Here is a 23464-nt window from a genome sequence, read left to right on the forward strand (position 1 = left end):
AGCGGGTCGGCCGCATGTAAATCTCAGCAGACACTGTAGGTACCAGGAAACAAATGTCAAAAATAGTCTCGATAGGGAAGTCGTCTCCTGGAGAAGGCCATTTTCTTTTGGTGGCAATGTGAAGAATGAAACAACTGCACAGGGGAGGCAGTGGCCTTTCCAGGAATTTGAACTGATGCTTTAAAAAACCGAGGTATTCTTAAGCGAGCACAAGTCATGGATGCGAGAACCTAGACAGGCAGCTAACAAAAATGAGCAGCCTTCCTACTGAAGTGCTCAGCACCCAGCTGAACCCATTGGGCTCAGTGAGGGGCTGGGCGCTTCACAGATAGTTCATCAGTGGTCACATAGCAAAACAGGGCATCCGGCTTTAGGAAGTCATTTTTAAAAAATCCCGGACCGCGTTTTCTTGGAGATACAAGACGACTGATGAGTGAGACTAAGGGTTAGTTCTGCTTCCCCGAGCACGCAGAACACCCCTAGTACCACTCCTGTGCTAATTACGACCTCAAAAGCTGGTAAATAGGGAGAGAGCCTGCTAGTTCCATCATTGGCATCTCCTTATTTCCCAGGGAAAGGAGAAATGTATTCAAAGCTCAATGGGTTTTTTTATATTTTTTAAAAGCAGCTTTCTAATCAAGTTTAATCTTCCCTCAGACAAATGGTTCACTCAGAAGATAAAACGATTCTCATTCTGCACTGCTAGTGTTCATACAAGTAGGTGTTTCTAACTTCACAGTGTGCAGCATTAATTGAAAGCAAAGTTATGGCTGGCAGGAGTTACCTAATGAGAAGCAGTTAAAGATAAGGCAAAACCATTATTATAATGAAAATGAATTGTATATAACTTTCTGTGAAGCAATATTTAAAAAATGAGAAAGTGTTCTAGTGTGCCGGGCCACGTCGGCTTACAGGCATACACTTAAAAAAAGATGGGAAAATTGAAGGTAATTAGGGAGCATCAATCACCTTCGTAGTGATTTTCAGAGGAAGAGTGTTTTAGAAATCAGAAATTACTACACAAAAGAGGCAGACAATAAAACTCGAGGATGAGGTGGTGTAGAGAAAAATGTTCCCACATGCTGTGTGCGTGACTGATTTACTCTACAGAAGTTGGGGGAGACCTGAGCTAGGCAGGATCAATCGAGATTTTTATTTATTTATTGGGGCCGGGGGGGGGGGGGGGGGGGGGGGGGGGAGATAAGGTATGGGGAGAAGAGGCCTCTGGAATAACTGTGTGCATCTGACACCATGATGATGATTTATCACTTCCTTCTTCTATTCCTTTGGTTCCCTTGGGACTGACTAATTAGCAAGGCCAACAAACTAAGCAGATTATGATTTCTGACCACTTCTTACACAGCTGGGCAGGAGTATATTTATTTCCATCTATTAAATTATTTGTAAGACCACATTTTATATTGGATAAACTGATTTTTGTGTTCACACTCCAGGGTGTGACCCAAGCTTCATCCTGAAGCCAGGAATATGATGTGACCACTGGATGCACTTTCTCCTGAAAAAAAATGTTGACTATTAGAAAAAAAACACAACTTCAAAGCAATCTACCAAATTGGCTGTCCTCAGTCAGAAATGTGCAGAGGACTACAGGTTTAGCAAATAAGGGCCTGACCTAGTCAACAAAGTGCGATTAAAGCTCTCTTGTAGCAGGGATTCCAGCGACCCATTACCACACACAATCATATTTCACCCTAACAGTACTTAGAAACATGTTAGTATGACTCCAGTGAAGAACGTGAGCAGCTCAGTCAGTTAGGTCACCGCATTTTCATTCCAGTGATCTTCCTCTTTGTCTTATTTGCTGGATGAAGTGGGAATTGGTGCAAAGTGGGACATACTGAACATAACTAGATGACAGGCCAAGACAGTGATTAGCCAGGCCAGATATGCACAAGCAAAAAAAAAAATGTCATTTTGGAAAATTAAGGGACACGAAACAAAATTAAATACGTATTTGAAATAAAACTTGTGGCCATGCTCTTACATAGGGATGTCTCTAGTGGAAGGAACAGGACAGATGCTGGATCAGTAGAAACAGGTACACAGTACTGGAAAACTTCAGCATAGCCAAGACACTTAGTAAAAGCCCTCTCTAAGGCCCCTGGCACATGTTTATTTCATGGCACCACAGGGTCTGATCCCCAGTCCTAAAAATCACACCTCCTGCCAGGCCACACATGCATGGCAGGAGGCGCGGTTTGGGGTGGGGGGATCCGATCGCACTCCTGCCCTTTCCACTTGACAGTGAAAGGGGAATGCCAGTGCTCCCCTGCTCTGACAGGTTGAAAGATGGATGCCCCCAGGTTGGGGCCACAGTCAGGCCCTGGGACTGCACCCGGGCTTTGACCCAGCCGTGGTGGGCTCCCAGGCTGGGGCTAACAATCAGCTGGTGGTTGACCTGGGCCCTGTACCTGACATTCAATGTAAGGCACGCTACAAACCAGCCACAGAAATGCTCAACACACAACATTCTTATGGCTGGTTTGTCGCTTTATCGCGTCTGAAATTGGATGCACGTGGAGCACCCTTGCCATTCATGCTGCAGTCAACAGGTTAACCATGGCATAAATATGACGTGCAGAGAGGGTCTAAAGGTATGGCCCTTACACCGAAACACACCCTTACAAATAAGCTACCAGGCAGTTGGCAGGACAACTCTATAACTAAAAGGTCGGATTCCATTTTAGAACTGCAAAATGTTGCCCAATATTCAATGAGATTTATATTAGTGAACAACAAAGAGATGCATTAAACCTAGTGCGCTTTCAAAACTGTGCCAAGCACAAACCGATCAGTGTTTTTCATCACCAGAAAGCCATTCACTTCACTGAAGCTTTGCCTTGGCTTGATTGTTAATTAAATGGTAAATATTCTCGCATGAAAAGTATCTCAAATGCCTTACAGGTTTTTTTTTTTTTTTTCGGTTTTTTTTTGTTTTTTTTCCAGTAATTAAGTAAGAGGACAAGCTTAAAAACATACTGCTCCAATGAACAGTATTAGCTGAGGTAAAGTCTAAGAGCACAGTAACAATGCAATACCGTCAGGCAATCTGTGTGAAGGGTTCTAAGCATATTAATAGTCTTTGAAGCTGATCACTGAAGAGGGACTGAAATTAAAGAAATTGAGAAAATAATGACTTTTCATGCCAGCCACAGGAGCAGCAACCTCTTCAGGATTCTTGCACATAAGCACATTAACACCTGAGATGTCAAGATAATAAGATGCAAAAAGAAGCCACTGTAGCATGACATGCCTGGCATAAAGTCATGACCTTACGCTCAGACACAGGACCCATCCCAGGGTGCTCACTGATTAGTAATGCAAGCTCCCAGACTCAGCTCCATCTCTGCTAGTTTAGACAGGCTACTCCTTCATTTCCCAGTCCTCTCGCCAGCTTTCTGCAACCACCTGGATCACTTGGAGATCTTAACCTCCCTTTTAAGAAGGCACAAAACACACCGACGGGAGTTATATTAAGGAAAACAAGTTATATTAAGGAAAATTATATATCTTTTCTTCCTGTTGTTCCGATGCTTAATTCTGCTAACAGCATTTTCGCTCGTTTTCCGAGGCTGCGTGGGTTCATTTAAAATGACAGATATTGCGTGGATACTCTTAATTTCAAAGTTCAATATTTTTGTGGGTTTGTCAGTCCTTCAGCATGGCTATCAGTCAGCAGTAGTTTCCTACTGCATGCCAAGTTCACTTAAAACGTTTCTTAATATGGTTACCAAAAGAGACGAGTCTGTTCTAACGTGCATTCTCATGTAAAAACAGCCTCATGCAAAGGAATTCCTACTGGGGTGGAGAACATAAAATGCCATGGGCTCAAAGGAAAAGAGCTAAAGGTTCTTAGAGCAGGTGGAGTTTTACCAAAACAGTCTGGTTTCTGCTTGTGCGGTGATATACTTACATGGGATGGTTCTCAGATAGAGATTGTCTCTGATCACCTGCTGGAGTTTATGGTCAATGGAGCCCTTCTGGAACTGCAGGCTCAAATAGTGACGCAAATCTTTGTTGATGACTTTTCCTTAAAACAGAAAAAAAAATGCAATGAAAACCTAGAAGAAAATATTTCAGCTGCTGTTCAGAGCAACCACAATGTTGTTTCATCATGTAAACACCTCTGCAAAATCCAAAACAGGCAATTACAGCTGTGGGGTTTTAAATGCACTAGTTGGAACGGTAAAGGCCCTTGTAAACTCCTCAGCTCCTATGAACTGGAATGGCTTCAGTGACTTCCACCTAAATGGAGCTACAATGATTTATCCCAGCTGAGGATCTGACTCCTAGATAATTTCATGCCCACTTATCCGGCCTTACATTGGACAAAGAGGTCCTGGGAAAAGGCCCATACATTTTGGTCAGGACAGGTACAATGTTCAGACTCCAAAATAAGATGCGATTGATAAGAAAGCAGACACACAATTTTTTATGAAGATGTCAAACCTCATTCAGGTTTTATCAGTTTTTTATGCAAATGTTTCTGAAGTACAAATTCCAGATGTAGAAACTCCTCTAGGCGGCTTTAAATGGCTGTTCTACATAGCAGGCCTTGCTGATCAGGCTTGTCAACTAATCCCTGAAGTAATTCCCCTGTCAAGAACCTGTGCAAGTGCTCTACCACCTTTCCTACTCTGTACTGGGATGCGCCTGGTGTACACAAGCCCATAATGCCCTTAGCTCATAATGCAAGGGCTACTTATTATTACAGTATATCAGTCAACAAAAACAATCCATTATCTAGTTACCATAAATGAACAGATTCCAGAGAAAGTAATGAATATCCTGAAGATGAATCAAGATGGAAAGTTTTGCATATACCCAGGTTGGTAGAGGTTAAAATGCATCCTTTGCATAGTTGTTTCCAGTCCACCTAGATAACTATCTTAAATTATATCCATGTGCTAAAGACCTTTGATACTGTGATTTTTTTTTTGATTTTTTTTTTGCCTCTAATAAACTAGAACAGAATGGCATGCATTAAAAAAAAACTCTGGGAGTAAGACAAAACCTAGTCCCTCCATAAAAAGACATTACTCCTCTATTCTGCAAACTATTTTTTCTGTAGTACATCCTACTGCTTTATCCAAGTTCATGTGTAATGCAAAATAAGAATGGTTCTAAAAACAGTACATTTAGAATTCCCTTAATCAGTTGGAGCTTTTTTCTACAAAGCATACATATTGATGTTGCTTTAATTGTCTGTTGCAATTAAAAGAATCAGATCTTAACTGCCAAAGACCCAAGATACACAAAACCCAAGTAGATGAGCTAATCAAGTTAATCAGGAAACAAGGCTGCAGTGTAACAGAATGAACACAGGGAATGAGAACTTGTGTGTTCGATCCCGAATTCTTATCAGCACCAACTTGCTGCATGTCCTTGAGCCCCAGTTACCCACCCACTCGTAAAGTGGTGATAATACTCCTTAAACGCGTTCCGAGACCTATAGATAGGCTAAAAGTGTTGTTGTAATGCAAAATATTAGTATTACAATTAATTACCAGTTGAAGGGCAACACATCCATCAGGCAATGCCAACACTTCCTACTGAATTTGAACCATTAAATTATGTGTCTAAAGCCCCTGACACGTTACATTTAAGGTGTGATTTACAGGTCAACTATGCCTTAAACAGTAACCCAAGCACACATGCAACTCAATTTAAGGTGTGATGCACTAAATGAGCCACAAAGTTATTCACATACAACTTTGCGGCTAGCTTGTATCACGCCTGAAACTGAGCGTGTGGCTGGCACCTATACGAGACCAATCGCTGACGAGGATTCTGCATCCCTGGTGTAATAATGACGACGATGATTTTTTTGTAAAACAATTGTGTTACAGGAAATATTTTTTAAAATTATTCCTTTCTGTGGCACTGTTGCCAGGTATCATTAGCAAACTTGTCACATCTCCAGATAACCACTGCCCCTCTAGCACACAAATAACTGAGCCCTTGCACTACCGCTTCATTCTTCTGACAGAAGGGTACAAAGCAATCTATTGTACCCTGTCATCTTCCAGAAAGCGCATTAACTAGGGTTCAGTGATCTTTGCAAATTAAAGTTATGTACTTTATCAGAATGCCCAAGTCTTTAGGTGGAAGGGATTTAACGATCATTTGGTTTTAAAGCCTACAAAGAGAGTGGCTGGTAAGATGCGTGTGCCAGTGAATCATAACAGTAAGGGCACTAAATTTACACCCACAGTGTTCTTTCCAACTTACCGTACGATAGGACCTATGGGTCTAGGAATGTGACCAGCAACCGTAACAGCTGAACAAAAGCTGCAATGCACTGAAACAGCTATTTAGCTTACAACCTCTTTGGACAGCCAGCAGCGCGCAAGTTGAATCGCACCCAGCGCTCTGGGAATCTCAACCTGACGTGAGGCCACGAGACACTACTGGAATGCAAACGGTAAAAATACTAGCAAGCAGAAAAGGATTGAACAAGATATTTTCCACATTCATTAATTCCTATTCAGCTACAGCTAGTAATTAATAGCATCAAGTTAGAAATATCATTTTAAATGACTGCAAAAGAATAAAGCTGTCATGAAAGGGTGATTCTAACAGGACTCTGAAAAGGCTGCTGCTACCTAGCTGGGGTAGATGATGTCTCAAAGTAGCTAAAAGAGTGTCATAAGCATGTCAGTCCCCATTCAGACTCATCAAGAGGGCCATTTCCAGGTGAAGATGAAACAAGTGTTTCATAAACATGAACCACTACGATTCAATGAGGAGTTGCAGTCGTTGTTAAGAAGCATTTTATAGCATGGCTGAGCAGCACGTGACAACTCAATTTTCCCAGAACAAGCCAAACCACTGCAGAGTTGAAAGTGCACTTTACTTCTGGCAAGTTAAACACTTTTCTGCTTCAGGGGCCGTGGATAGATAATTCCTGGCGTGTCATCACATTTAAAAAAGGACGTGAAGATAGCTTGTGAAAAGGATAAGCGACAGCCGCAGCACAGATGACGAAGCGTGGGCCCAGAGAAGGCTGTGGTCTAGCCACCAGAAGACAGGCAGCGGAGGGGGAAATAACCCAGGAGGACAGGGCACTAATGCAGAGCTATTAGCCAGATAGTGTTTAAGTGTTGGAAGCCAAAACACAGCAAGACCAAAAGAACTAGGAGCAGAGACGAGAGAAAGCGAGATTATTTGTAATCACAGTGGCCTGCTCAGCAGAAAGCAATTTCTGAGCGAGGAGGAGGATAAAGAATAGCTCTGCAAAGTTCCACTTCTGAATGCGACATTAATCAGGAATTTTATATTAGAAGATTCAAAATGTAATATATAGTTCTCAAGGCACTGAAAAAAGCATGTGCTGGCACGGTATTAAACTATTACATGGCAATTTATTTTTTAAGTATTCAATCCACTCTGCACAATCAGCAGCCACGTTCTCTGAAGTCTGTCAGCTAAAACTTCCTTTTTTCCCCTCCCCCAGCATCCGATTTTAGGTACGAATGAGCTTGCAGAGCCTTTGCTTCATAACAATTTACTAGTAAATAAAACTGTTCTCTGCAGCCTTTAGTTTATAGCCTTTTCTAATTCAGTGGTGGTTAGCAAGTCACCATAATATGCATTGATGGGGTGAGATAAACTCAGATTTGGCTTTTTTCCACCCCCCCTGGTTTTTTTAGACTGGGAGGCTGGCAGAGGCTGCACACAGAGAAGGGCATCGTCCACTGCTTGAAAAACCCTGATGGTGTTACCAAAGGCAGCCTCCTTGCCTGGATCCAAAGTGGCTCTGTTCACTTGTGAACGGTAGAGGAAGAGATACTGGTGCATGTGGGGTGAAACTTAGCAGAAAATTAAATGATGCATTTGTAGATGGGACATTAGGGAAGTATAAACTTGAAATCACAGCAATTATTCTTTTCTTTATCATTCTCGGGTCTTTGTGCTACAACTAGGTCATCTGACATGCTTTTCTGATATGGGCATTGTGATGCTTAATATCTGTACTGAGCTGAAAATAAAGCACTACATAAACAGTATTTTTTCTATTTTAGCACACAGACAACAGAGGAGCTGGATCTCAGGAGCAGCTGGCTTGTGAACCCTTGGAATCCACGGACAGATGGTGTGTCTGTGCAGGTATTAACGCTCCAGAAACCCTTTCTTACAAACACAGGCTTTACCTGAAGTGCAGAAAACTCACTTTCCAATACAGAATGGATCTGAGCTACATATAACACTCAGCAGTTTCCCCACCAAAATACTTGCCTCATAGCTCCATAAATTTACAGGTGCCTGCCAGGCCCGTACTGCAAACGCACTAAGATCAAAGCTCCAGTTTTCTAAATGCATAGGAGATTCTACTTCTTAAGGCCAGTAATTTGGGCTACTTGAGGCTGTAAGTTTCAACTAGATGCTATTTGGTAGGGCTGAGCACAGAAAAGTACTCTCTCTGAAGGAGAGAGAGAGAGAGAGCGCGCGCGAGCATGTGCACACATGCGCAAAGGTTAACAACATGGATGACAATAATGCAATTAAATTATGTCCTTGATGCCATCTGGTTTTAGTTAGTCTCTCTCTTGTGGCCCAGTAAAATTCTGGGTAAAGGAAAATATCCCAATTAAAATGTACAAAACTGCTGCTACAAATGACACCTAAACAGGTGACTTTCATCTTAACATTGTCTTTCCCTTCTGAAAGCAGCAACGAATGAAGAGTAGCCTGTAGAGTAACACACGGTGATCAGCACTAGCTTTCAGCTTCACAGCAGTTTGTGTTTCTAGGCCACTTAAACAATGATTTTAGAAGCATATTAAGAATGACACGGTAGAAGCCCCACAGGTGCTAGAGAATGATTATTTTATCAGCTCGTGGTTTCGCCAATGGGGGCGGCAGCGGATGTTCCACCATGAAACTTGAAAGGCTTGCTACCACTCACCTTGGTTTAGCTGTCTTTGTTGCCACGGCAGTGAGAATGTTATGAACCAAATTCCCCATTTTTTTTGCTATCTTGAGCTGTTCTATGTAAAGCTTTGGATTTGCTTCCCGCAGGATAATGAGCAAAAGATGTCATAGAAGAGGAAAACAAACAGTGTGATCTCAGCAAAAGTGTACATCTCTCTATATAGCTACAGATAGATACATTAGTAAGAATCAGTCTATTGCTTGTGGACAATCCAATTTCTCAGTATTAAAAAAAATATTTTAGTATTCAAATGGCCCACCTAGCTCTCTGCCATTACCAAATCTATTGTTTCACTTCAACAGTACAAGCATATTTCACTTAGATGAATCTGATTGTTAACTGTCGTAGCTACCGAGAAACGTGGCAAGAGAGGTAAAGATCTGTCACGGATGCAGAATTTACATGTAGACTTGATTCATACATGGCTTTTCCTCCTTGCACAAGCTTTCAAGTTAAACTTCAAGTCAGCCTTCCTGTAACAAGTATAATGCTATTTGCTAAAAACATCTCAGTAAATATCAACATGCACAGGACAGACAAGGTATAATGAAGCCAGTAGTTAAGGCAGAGCAGCACGGAAGGGTACATTCTAAAATACAAAAAAGTGCAGCACAGGCATTTGGCTGTATTTTGAGAATAATTTAAGACTGAATTATGAAATGGAGGCTGGGATGGATCCCCTGGGGAATACAGAAGAATGGCAGACAAAGCATTACGGAGAAACCAATGCCAAAAACCCTCCTGGAGAGTGATAATATAAATTAGAACGCACAAAATCAAGTGGTAGCAAAGGTGCCCGAGGCAACCTCTGGAGCCTGTTTTTATGTAAAACCAGTCACTCCCCCTCCCAAAGAGCCCAGGATGCTTCTCTCTCACAGATTCATCTTAAAAGCATTACATCAGCCCTTTTGATATGGCCCCACGCATTTGGGGTTTCTACTCTCTGTTCTACCCAATTCTCCCAAGCAGGGAATAGATGAAACGTAGGAATGAGCGAAGGAGAATAATGCATTTTAAATATGCCGTGAGACCTTCAAGCTGTGTCTGCGCACGTTCCTTCTGCTATTCCTCCAGCGTATTCATTTCACATGCTTCCCGGGGACGTTGCCCTATCTAGGTTCTTGTCGGACCTGCAGAGTAGGTGTACCGGTCCCGCCGTGGGGAGAAGGGTGGGTTGCACGGTGTCACAGCTCCTCACTCTCTCCTGGAGGCGAGTTACCTTATCACTACTATTCTTTATGATTTGCTCCTTCTCTGCCCATTTTAGCTACATCTGTCCCATACTCTGAGCAAGTAAAATGTCATATGGAGGAATGCTTGTCTGAGCATGGGAGAGAGCACCAGGAACTGCCCAGTTGTGAGCTCAGCTCAGACAGTGAATCCTTGAGTAGTTTCTGGTAAGTCTTATGCCACTCCCTGGGCCAAGCTCCACCCTAAAGATACAACCCAACTCACATTTGTGATTGCAACTCATGGAAATGGTCTGAACTCCATGTTCTCTTCCTCAGTTTCTAACACGAGGCAGTACCCATCACTCGTTTGACAAGGCGTGATGACCAGCGCTGGGAAAGCACTGGGAAGAGTCCCACCTAAATAATATAAGCTGCGTGAGAAAGGCAATGGCAGTCTGTGTTTGGGGACATGGGCAAAAAACAAAACAAAACAGTGCAACAGGACAGCGGTTTTTAGCAAATCTGTATGCACTTTGGAAGAAGCCAACTGGAGCTCAGAAGCAGACTCTCTGCAATCTGTACTAATGGCCCTTGGGAAGCATGACAATAAAAAGTGCATTCGAAACACTGAACGTGACAAACCTCTGGAATCTCATTTCTCTTCCACTGCTTGGCAAACTGCCCACATCACCACTCGTGTTCAGACATGTATTTTTAGGGTGGCACAAGTGGGTGTAAATAAGAGTAACGGCATGAAAAAGGACGATTTTAGACACTCGCTCTCTTGTCATCATACACACAGACCATTAAGGCTGCTTTAAAAAAAAAAATAAAAAAAAATCACTTCCCGGTTTCAGCTGTACCTGCGGCACAACTAATGGATTGTAATGGATGTTTCAGTCCTGCTTGTCACAGCAACTCTAAAGCAGTCTTTCTGTACGTACATAGACCTTCCAAATGTGTGTTTGTGCACACCCATACAAACACAGGTATTATACACTAAGACAACACACGGTGCCTGCCTGGAATCCCCAACACGAACCGTGGCCATGCTGTGCTGGATGCTGTACATACATTCAATAACACTGTTCCAAAGCCCGCATCGTCATAAAACACAAGACAAAAGAGGGGGAGAAGGGATGCATTATCCCCATTGTACAGCTGGAGCCCTTAGACACAACTTAGTGAATGGTCCAAGATCCAAGTGTCTGTGGTAGACTCAAAGGAAACTTGATTCTAGACCACTCAAGTCTACCTCCAGCATCGTAATTGCAAGACTAGCCTCTCTCTCCAGCATGGGGAACTAGCCCGTAATCAAACAGTTACTATAAGACAGAGAAAATTCAGTTCTATTAGATTCCATTGTTGCCAAACCAGGTTGCAGGTGACATCTTGAGACACCAGTTGGTGACTCGTAGCTTCCCGTGACGACAGAAGAGCCACTGCCCAAAGTCCAAACTTCTGTGTTTTAAACTTAGGCAGGGAGTGAGAAACTGTGCTTCACATTTAGCAAGTCTGGACAACTATGCTCCTAAAATACCCCAAATAATGCAAATCCTTCAAATTAGTTTTTCCAACTGCCTAACTCCAGCACAAAAAAAAGCAGCACTAAGAATACGAATTCATTTCTCCTAATTATTCAGTTCTCGTTTTAGAGCATAACAACCAAGACTTGCCAGGAAAGACAGGGCAAGAACCGAGGCCCCCCTCCCTGCGCAAGGCAGTCTGACACTGCTTGTTCCTCAGACTCTCTGCTACTATTTTAAAATTGGCAAATACTGAAGGTGAGGTGACAACACATTTACTTTAAAGTTCAGCCACTACACTTCAGTTAACTTGCTACTGAAACTTGTTTTTCAGAAACACAAAAGCCCCACTTCTGATTCTTTATGGTACAATGGCAATGCTGGAATTCCAGAGACGGTGAATCTTCATATGCTGCGTGCATTTCCAAAGGATGCGAGCTGTGCTGAATTACGTTACTGCCCAACAATAAGCCACAGCATAGCATGTGTCTTAAGAAAATTGGACATCATCGAAACACAGACTACACCGCACATTATTGTCATAAATGGCTTGGAAGACAAAGATGCTGGTTTACATTAGCAGACCTTTTCAGAAATCTGCCCTCATTTAAAACAAAAACACTTATTTTTGCAGAACATCTATACGAGGAACACTATCCTTCTGTTCTTTACACACATTACACGGCTGCACACGGCTCATTGTACACCTCACTAGGAGAATGAGAGGTTCGGAAAAGTTAGTTAGTTGAAAAAAGGTCACTGCTGGAGTTACAAACAAGCTTCCAAAGCAAGGACCCTCCAAATGAATATGGAAAAAGTTCACCTCCTGCCAAACACCATGGACTTCACACATTTTCAATACATTTGGCGTGTTCAAAAAAAAAAGCCAGGTTTTTGGATATCACCAACCTCAACAGAATATATTTGTTCTTGGCTGTAATGGTATGGTAGGGTGACGCCAGCAAACTGAGATATAAGCAACTCTTTTCCTGGAGGGATTCCATTTTGTTTGTCTGAAAGAAGCCGTTCCTCCTTCCTCCGAAGAAATAAGCTTGCATATCTCATAAGGAGAAGCGCTTACAGACTTCTTATATAAATGAGTCTAGTGCTTTTTCACTATATAAGATTTCAGATTTATAGATCCCAACACTCATTAAAATTCTAGTTGAACTTTACCATTCAGTATTGTGCATTAAGCACTGTGTTTTATTATGCAATTATCTTGAATAACATGCTAAATAAATGGGCTGGCTCCATTTAGGTTATTTTTAGGACTATGTGAATATTTAATTTCTCTAGCTGGCTTACTCGACAGAAACACCCTGTGAGGACAAAAACCTGCACATCAATTTAATCACTGAATTGTTCTACTGCTCTCCCAAATGCTTAAGTCCACCATACGTTTCTCTCTCTCTCGTGCATAAAGTAACCAATTAACCAGGGGAAAAATACTTCTGTACGACACTGTGCATCCAACAGTGTTTTACCAGAATCGTGTAGGGAGGATGAAAACAAAACTGTTATTGTCCATGGATAAAAAAGGGGTGGGTGAGGGGCAACAGGCTGGCACGCAGACCTAAAAGGAGATGCGCTCAATGGGCTGGTTGCACCACAAACGCTGCCTGCCTGCCTAGACAAGTGGCTAAGGGCTAATGACTCACTCTGGCAGGAACCTGGAGGGCCGGTTAACGGGAGGGTTATATTTAAATGCTGGTAATAAACCTTCCCTTGACAAATCAAGGAACACTGTCCAATTGCGGTACTATGAATGAAAAGGTAGGCACAGGATGCCCCGGCATTGATTTGTTTCTCTTTAATATAACTGCTAATACACAGTTATTTCTAAACACTTTGGGCACGCCCTGGGGAACCCCACACAGCCACAAGCTTCTTTCGGCATCGAGTACAGAGAGGATTTTAGTTAGGTGCCTAAAAAAGGATGCAGCTCTCCACCTACATATATTGCACAGCCAACCTAACAAAGCATACCAATGCACTATGGACACACACACCCCTTCCATCTGTCCAGGACGCTACTACTCCCACACACAAGGGAGGGTCTCTCTCTCCACTAAGCAGCTTGCTTTCTGCTCCGTCTCAGAGTCTCCAAGCATTTCACTGGCACTCTGAACTTTCCAACAATGAAACACTGCAAACAGTTTGCCAACTTCTCTTAATTCACGGCTCGACCGCTATGCACGCATCTGCCGCTCACCTTGTTAGTTCAGGCCCTTCAAGGAACTAGTAAGGGCTAGCATATGATTTCAGGCTCTGATCTAATAACTAAAAAGGCGTACACACATGTACACGTGTGCCCTGAAAAGTGAGGATGACAGAGTGAGGGGAAGAGGTGTTACCAGGCAGAGATGTTTCCAAAGCAAACAGCACAGATGACTGTACAGTGCCATGCCCCTTTGGCTGTTATTTTATCTCCCACCTTGCCAAAGGATAAACCAGCAAAGGCTTGGACCAGCACGAGCCTGAATCAGTTACTAAACAACCCTTCCATCAGCCAGAGATCCAAGTACACGATGCCAAGGCCGTATTATTAAAGCAGGAGTTACAAGTCCTGTGAAACCATGTTTTCACTGAAGCAGCTGCAGGGAAAAGGCCTTGGAAACAAAGCAACGTAAGGGGGAGAGGGGAGGGCAGTGTGCGCCAGAAGGCCTGCGTCGTCTTTGTCCATGCTTTGCCTCCAAAGAAAACCAGAATCTTTCAAAAGAACTTTTACAGGTTACGCAAAGGCCTGCGTCTCCCATGCTCCCATATAGATGATAATGTCCTACGGAACTTAAATGCTCCTTGGAGCGGTGGCACTCCCAACGTTACAAACCACTCAAGTCCGAGGGGCTTGCACATTTGTCACTTAAATGAAACAACTCCAACAGCACAGAGACATTCTACGTACAGCTTAGGGCAGGAGTGAAGAGTACGGTAAGTCAATGAAACTAAAGGGAGAACGTGTAGCAGGCAATACATGGTTACCAAGTTGGCATTTGATGAGAATAATTTGGTGAAACTCCACAACTTGTAGGAAAAGCAGTGCTACATCCTTAACATCAGACAATCAGGTTGTCACTTATTTGAAAAACACCGTGTCACAAATGATAGTAAATGCTATCATCGTGCCCAGAAATTGCACTGCTCTGACAAAACTGCTGCCAACTAGATGCGTTGCCAGCCTTTTCTTTACCAGGCAGGTTTTCTTGAAGATCTCCCCAAAAGCAGGGGATCTGAGATTATGACCCGAGGCAGCATGACTGCATGCCGTTACGTTTACCTAATGCTTCTGAAAGACAAAGAAACTTTACAAGCAAGCTCCACTATCACAACCTTGCCAGACACTTTGCATTAATGCGCTAGATTAACATACTAGAAGCATGCTGTCATGTTTCAGCGAGCCAGGCCTTCCTTTATTTAAGGACACAATACTGCCAAAATGACAGCTTACTACTCTCTTTACTTCTTGTGTCTTATATGAGATTTTAAAGTTTGCTTGTTTGTTTTCGGTAAAGATTTTGCTTTACGCTGTCAGTAGGTCCCATGTGATGCACACGCTCAGGCTACGTGACTGTCCTCTCAGGTCTACTCCGTGTGTGGAGACTTAAAAGCCTGGCTCCTTAGCTCAGGAGAGCTGTGTGCATTTAGGTCCAGCATTAACAGGCTCATTCCCTGATGCTGGGAAAAGGCGCATCCCACTCTCTGCCGCCAAATACGCAGGTCGTTTTGGGTTCCCACGGCTCTGGGTCAAGGTATTCTGAGAGTCGGCACTCAATCTCATTCAGCTTCTTCAGAGTACACGGTATTTGCCCTGCTTTGCCCACACACATTCCCAGCCAAAGTGGCTTGTTATCAAACCTCACTTTCTCCCATTCATCAAGCAGCAGTTTGAAAACAGGCTCTTCGTGTCGCATACGCCCCCCTGGAAATTCCCGATACCGGCTCTAGCACCCAGTTCAGCTCCCTGCTCTCCCCTGAGCATCGTCAGGACAGATCCTCCTTCCTGCACAACTGCACCTGCCTGCTGTTCCAAAACCCAGGGACCCCAAAAAGGCCATGCCACGAGGGGTGGGAGTACAAGACCATGGTCTAATGAGCATTATGCCTGAGAGCGCCTATGCCATGGGTACCAGAGCCCACAGTCTGTTCCAGCTGCCAGGCAATGAGGCGAGACCCGGCCCCTCCTCTGCTCTGGACTGGTCTGTGTGTTTTTTGTTTTTGAAAACCATGTTATTCTGGCAGATTATCTGGTCTACACAAATGGGATGGTATGGAGCAGGCAGTGGAAGAAGCCATTTGCGTGCTTCAAAAGCTGTACTGGTCTGGGTTCTTTGCAAGGTTTTGTTTGCTTTGTTATTGTGAAGCATTTTATTTTTAGATTGAAATACTATAGCCGGATTGAAAGTAGCCTCAGACCTCTTCTTTGCTTTGCGTAAAGGAATATCACGAATGATGGCAACAGAGAACCCTGTTCCAGGTCAGCAAGCTGTTCCTTAAACACAAGCCAGTTGGCAGATGCTGGGCAGAGAAGCAAAAGAATAAAAAGGAAAATCACAGCCCACAGGATACTGGGCTTATTTAATCATGTATTGGCTGTCTCTAACTGAAGATCGTATGATGAGATGGATGGATACAACGAGGAGGCAGTTGTGTGCGAATGCTGGGTAAAACAGAATTATTGTCACAAGGGCGATGGCTGGTTAGCATATGCAGGGGAGCCCTTATCCAAAGGTTTCTGGCCCCAGTGGATTATGAATGATTTAATCCAAGTTATAGTGGTTTCAATTCTTATAGGACTATTTTCGAGGACTGAGACTCAGCCATCACGATGGAAAAAAGAAATCTCCAAAAGGAACAGATTCCTTCACCATCTCTGGTCCTCCTCGGGACTCTCGTTCCTTGGACTGAACGACTCCAATGCACTCGAGCAAGAAGAAACACAGAGAGCGATGCGTTTTCGCAGGCCCGCTCATTCCATTCCCATTTAATGGGAGCTCGTTCCACTTCCTCTCCTGCCATAAGCAGTGATATTAAAACGTTTTTTGGGGACTGCTACATTTTGGGTCCAATTTGTTACCGAGATTCTCAGATCACAATTTTTTTTCCAGTGGCGAGTCAGGCCTGTAGGTATCGACTAAGGCCAATTCACAGAGTTTAGTTTACTTATAGATGTGTACCTTTGAACAAACAGAAATAAAAAGGAATCCTTAAAAATACCCAAGTCAAGTCACAAGCCTACACCTGGTCCTTTTCCTGAAAGTGTTACAGCTACCATCCCATTTAGAATTTAGGAAGAAATCTTATTTCACATTCGGGTACTTTGGCTTCGTTACAACCAAAATCTCTCTCACTTCTTCTATTCGCCAGCAACAACACGAACTTGCGCCCAACTCCTTAAAGTCTTTCATCCACATTATGCTCACAAAAATATTGGATCAATCGCAAACCTACAGGGTAGAGGCTTAGAGGGCATCAGTCTCTGAACACTGAGAGAAGGAAATGCGATTCAGTTACGAAGATCAACATCACCTGTACAAACCTCCCGTCTCAGTTCCTTTCGGTGTGTGTGCCAGCAGTGCTTCTGCAGCAGGGCCCCTGAGCACCTCTAGCGGCAGGATCCCAGAAAGGTGTATAAATCTGCCCCTGGCTCTGAGCCAGCAGGCGTGGGGCTGTTAGTCTTGCAGCAGGTTTGTGTTTTTAAAGCCAAGGGTCCCAGGTTGAATCCCAGCTGCTGACAACATCCTCAGGAGTGTTCGATCATGCTTCCCAAACCCTGTCCTTAATGGGAAGAGGTTTGCAACTGCATTTTGCTGCCATCTCCTGGGGGAGATACCGGACTTCCCAGCCTTGTTCATTTCTGTCATTAACGTCTGGCCTCGACTGGCTCAAATCCATACAATTAATATGTGGCATACTGCCTTCTTGACGTGACCTTCTCCTTTGTACTTTAACGGGACAGAGATGTGTTTTACCTCTCAAGATCATACTCAGGTATCAGGAAGCTGAACTCATTTCATTCCAAACAGACAGTCATATCCAAGCAATTGCTCCATAAAATCCTAATAAAGCTGTAAAAGCTCAGAGAACGTGGAACCAAACCCACTTAACGTTACAAACAGGGAATGAATGTCAGTGACAACGGAACAAAATAAAAAGGACCGATTAACTAATGTGTATCAAGGTCCATCAGTGTATAATCTCCACTCCCATGTCCAAATGCAATTCGGCATCCAGGAATCCTGTACCTTACATCAGTGGAACTTACCCAAAGTTATGCAGGCCAGATTATTTTTATGCAGCTAGCAGATCATGAAAACTGTAATCATTAAACTGTAACTAGCTTTTGGAGGTAGAGAAAACACCTGCCATTTCATGAAAGAGAATCGTGGAAACGAATCAATCACTTAGACATGAAAATTAAAGGCAAACTACATACATCTGCATAATGAATACTGGGAGTCAGTTAAGCTGAAATCTGAAATTGATACCAGATATACTACCCATTACCTCCCAGGAGGAACTCACAGTACTGGCTCCTAGTTCAAGGGTCTTTTAAAGCTAGTTGAATAAGCATTGAGTCATGAAATAGATTCAACAGAGTGTGACATATGTGTAGTTTTGTCCGTTATAAAAAGGCAAACCGATGGACAAAACTTTGAGAAGCCACTTTTAAACCAAAAGCCAGAATTCCATGCGACTGGCAAGTCCGTTATTTCAGTAAAACCAGGCAAGGGGGTTAGATCAGCAGAGTGCGCAGAACCTCAAATGATCGTTGTGTAAGAAATTTCCCTGCGAGACGCTCACTAGGGCCAGCAGAAAAGCTATACAGTTTGGGTCCCGAGTAAAAGCTTTAACATTTTAATTAAAACCAGGACGTTTATATTACACACATGGCCTTTGTGATTATATCTTAACCACGTACCATTTAGAGAAACATTGCACATCCAAGGAAACCCACCATCTTTCAATGTGCAAGAAACCGGCCTCCCAGCACCTAACACCTATATCGATCTCAGAGGGAACAGATGGGAGCGCACATCAGCTGTTTCCAAGGGGCAGTCTGCCATGTCTTTTTAGAGTGCTTAAAAGATAGGTTTGTCCATTTGCTCCCTCTGCCCTACCCACTGGACCTACCTTCAGATGTCATGCTAAATGCTTATGGGTCCAATGAATTTCATTTCACTGGGTGACCCTAGATCTAATCTGCGAGGTCCTGTGGAAAGAAAAGCCAGATACAAAGGTACAGCACTAGCTAAAAATAGCACAGTGGAAAGTTTTAATTTCTGCACATAAGAAAGCATGGCCTCAGACATCTGAAATGAAAAGTGAAAAGAATACTAAGTAGTCAGATAAGAGGAAGAAAAAACCCCAGCGAATTCAATTGCTGTAGATCACGTTACCCGTCTTGAAAGAAGAGCTCAGTTTTATCTGTACAGGGCTCGTGGGGGTGGGAGACATCAGTACAGGAAAATTCAAACGGCAACTGAGCAGAACATTTTTGCAAATTAGGTGTAGTGTAACTGTGTAGATGAACAGGGCAATGTAAAGAAGGGGATTAAACACAGCTTTTCCATCCTCCCTTCCAATGGAACATAGGGAACGCGATACCAAACCAGATCGAGGCTCAGCTAGTCCAGTACCCTGTATGGCAGCGGCTAATACCAAATGCTGTAGAGTGCTGCAAGACATGCAGTTGTTGGACAATTAGGTAATTATAGAATAATTTGCCCATCTGAGAGGCTCAGATAATTCGTCATCTCTTTTGCTATTTGACCCTCACATTTCCTCTCTAACTTCCAAATTTCTCTCTCACCTACTTGCCATAATTCATGCATCACTCTCTCTCGGCTACTCTGAGGCTGAATTTCCATTTTCTGTAGGACACTTTTTGCCTTGAATAACCTGCAAGAACATGGTTGGAGGCACTTACTTTTTCCCATACATATTGAGTACATTTATTTAACTAATAAAATTATTCTAACACGCTGTGTTGTGCACTTAATTGAATCCCATTTTCTATCCAAATGCAGCCTGGTACAAACAATAAGTAAAAGTTATTATCCAGTAATTAATGCTCCATTCTCCATTTTCTACATAAGGAATATTAAAATCTAAACGAGCATATGTAAAATTACGTAATTCCTTGGGTAAGTCTGTGGAAAGATCTCTTATAATCCTGACCAGCAAAATAAAGTCTACATTTTGCACCAGATCAACATGCTTGACTGGTAATAATGGTCAATTAGAATAAGCCTTTCTTCAGGAACATAGCTAGGAAGTACATCTACAAAAGAGGATTAAAACAATCTTTCCTGCTTCCTGATTTTAATCGTACTTAAAATTGGTGATTTAAAAATCACCTTGTTCAAAACAATGCACATTGCTATCACAAAACCCCAGCACCCGGGCTGAGAAGTACTGCTTTAGATGAACAACCTGAACTGGCCTCTCTCAGGCTTACAGAAAACAGGGATGAGGACACATATGGCTCTACTCGGCTCTACACAAAAGATTCCAGCCCCAAAGCAACAAAATGGGAGCACGGTTTATGGCCGAGCTGTGCTCTACCTACAAAACCAGACCGCGATTTCAGGCAGTCCCAGGCAGAGGATCCTAGGTTCTGATCGAAGCCGTTAGGAACACAGGAGCCCGTTAGAAAACTTCAGGCCTACGTGGTAAGTTCAGGTGTTGAATATAAAGATCGAGTCAAAGGCCTCAGATCCAGGGCTCAAGTATGAGGCATCACTGGTTTATGGGTAAGTATCTCTTGCAATTTGTTTGGTTTTTGAACTGCTTTTCAATCGAGCACTCAGCTCACTTTCAGGGAAAAAAAACGAAAAAAAAAATCAAAAAAAAAAAAAATCGCTGCATCTGAGACACTACAAGGAGAATTCACCTTTTGCAAGCTCAAAAAATTGAATAAAAGCCTCTATTCTAGCCAGTATTTATAGCTTGCTTTGGAATTAAAGTTGCTCCAGAGACGTTGAGATGCTAAAGGCAAATCTGTTTCCCAGGAGCACTTGTGCCTCTTCATAGTAGGACAAAATTCAAGTACTCGGAAAATCTACATTAATCAAGTCCTTGGATTGCTGGGTCATACATCAGTAACAGCCACTCATTTATTAATTCAGCTGAGATTTTACAAAACAGCTTTAGTGCCACTTTACTTCAGTGTCATTCAGACTATTTTGGCATTATTAATCATAGAAAATAAAAGTATTTCTATGCAACTGTTAGGCAGCCACATTTTTTTCCAACAGAAATGTCCCACAAGACCATGAATTTTCTACTGCTCAAGTAAAAGAACAAGATAAAATTAAACAGGCTGCATAGAATTGGCGGGGGGGTGGAGGGGCGGGCAGCGACGGACCTAAAAGCATGAAAGGCACTTTTTTCCCCCCCTTAGCTCATAAATTCTCTTTCATTAAAGACAAAATTATGTTTTGCTTGAGACTGTTAAACAGTCACATAAAATATACTGAAGAAAACATCATGCGTGTTCCAACTATCCTGGTGCGTACAAAACTAACTACAAAACTTCCTCCCTTACTGCAGGACCCTTGATCAAGGCTGGGATTTTAAAGCCTTCAAAAGACTGGCATCATATTCCCTTTGAAATCTCACCCTTACAGCCAGCAGAAGGGGAAACTAAAAAGGCACAAGGAGTGTGTGGAAAGGACTGCAGAGTTTTCAGAGTGAAGGAAGGGCTGCCAGCAGTCATCATCACTGATGACAGTGAACTGGACTGTCTAGGAATAGGTTTAAGGAGCAGAAGACACAGAGATTAGGAGCGAAGATGCACAGATAAAACATTTTTATATTAAATTCTTAGATTAAAAATGGAACGGTTACTTAAGATGAATTGAGGCTTAAAGCGTCCAGCTAAAGCTTACTGGGCTATGTGAATTTCCCTGTGCTAGACTACAACACAGACTAAGTTATTTGACTGTAAAGAGTGAATGGACAAAGATATTTTTATGAGGCTCTGCTGTCTTTAACAAGCTGCCTGCAGTGTTACTCAGAAGAAACTTGGGACAATATCACAATCAGAGACATCGAGCACTTGTCAAGGGGTCTGGATTAGCTCCGAGTGTCACACACCAAACCCAAACTCAGAAGATAAGGACGATCACCACTCACCCACACCCCCCTCCCCCAGTTTGAGTTTGAAGCAGAAATATCACCATAATACAGTGACACGTCACCAAAAGATACAGTGAAATGAATTAAATGACAAATGTATGGGATTTGCAGTTTTCAAATGCAAGGCCACAACGCCTGTGAAACGGGCAGGATGCTACTACGAAAGTAGTAACTACAGCAGTAATACTAATTTGTCCTTGTATCAAGGAAACCTGAATTAGACTGTATGATTTCAAACAACAAATAGTTAAAGGATTAAACCGTGACATGTGATGGATTAAAAATGACTAGCTTGGGGTACTCTCGTCAATTTGTTAACCACCATATATCCTGTGCCTGAAGAACTGTTGAATCCATCCTCAGCCATTATGAAATGAGGATATATTTGCCAGTTTGCACAGGCAGAAAATATTCAACTATCAAATGGTTATGAACCCTCAAAGGACCCATTAAGTTCATATAGACCGAGAGAGAGAACCTTTATGTCCTGTCACAGAAGAGTTATCCTGCATTAAACACGCAGGAAGATTGATTTACAAAACTGGTAAGAAACAATGAAAATGAGAGTCGTGTAGCAGGCTTGTGCCTAGCTGAGGTGGTTCGTATGTGCTGAAATCTATGGACACCTATGAAGGCTCGCCCTCCCCGTTCTGCTGCCTACTGTGCTTCTTTCTGGCTCGTACACAAACTGCGGGCAACTCTCCACCATTAATACACTCCCTGACTTCTGTCGTTAGACTGTGAGCTCAGAGGAAGGACTGTCCCCAAATGTTCAGAAAGTGGGTGCTACAGGAAACTACCTGGGGCCTGGCCCATGAACAGGCTCCTAGAAGCCACGGCAATACAAATATCCATGCCACGCAGTTCTGAGATTCACGGCACCCTCTGGGACAGCTGGTTATAAATAAGTAGCCACCCGGAAGAAGCTGCACGAGACAATGAGGAAAACTATTTCTGAAGTAGGTTAAACACCAGGCTCGTGAAGAGGGCAGCATAATCCATATAATGGTCTAAGAGGCTTGTGCTTGTATTTGCCTTTTAGCAGAGCTATCGATTACCGCCCCCTTTAACGAGGGCGGCTCTCAGACACCAAACAAACACTGCTTTTTGGCATGCGTGAGAATGAGACCGATTCACTCTCATGGAAGCACTGAAATAATTTTAACTGACATCCCTTTGTCCTATTTTACCCCAGCCTTTACATCATATTACACAAGAATATTTAGAATTCCTTAGACCATGTGAAAAATATTAGCCTTCGGCACGCTTGTCCTTCATGAGAACAAATCCTTCCACGCTGGAGTATGTAAAACTAGTTTTGCATGTCAGACCAAACATCTCCATTCTCAGAGTGGATTTACAGCAAAATTGTTGTAGTCTCACCCATGGTCTTAGCTACAAATATTTCCTGGGTGTATACTATGAATGTGGCAATTTACATGTCATTTCCACATTCCGATATGCAAGAGAAAGGCGGGTCGGTACCTACGCATTACTAAATTGTGTACATGCACATGATCTCTAAAACGTGAATAATGCATCTTTTACGCACACACAGATGTATTATCTTAAGCTACTGGATGCAAATGCAATGTCAACGCAACGGGCTTTCATTAATTTCTAAGGAGGCGCTTTAATTAATTCTTTCATAGGGGTATTCTAGATTA

The 23464-nt window shown here is 42.8% G+C and overlaps 1 protein-coding gene across 1 annotated transcript in view; it reads right to left on the minus strand.

Moving 5' to 3' along the window:
• MAGI3 (membrane associated guanylate kinase, WW and PDZ domain containing 3) overlaps positions 1–23464 on the minus strand; it is a 171547-nt gene that overhangs the window by 54342 nt on the left and 93741 nt on the right. Inside the window, exon 2 of the mRNA XM_090026320.1 lies at positions 3935–4051. Coding sequence (XP_089882446.1) covers positions 3935–4051 — 117 coding nt within the window. The remainder of the gene's footprint in view (positions 1–3934; positions 4052–23464) is intronic.

This window comes from Crocodylus siamensis, chromosome 13, assembly GCF_052110815.1.
Source record: "Crocodylus siamensis isolate JL-2025a chromosome 13, ASM5211081v1, whole genome shotgun sequence".
NCBI lineage: Eukaryota > Metazoa > Chordata > Crocodylia > Crocodylidae > Crocodylus > Crocodylus siamensis.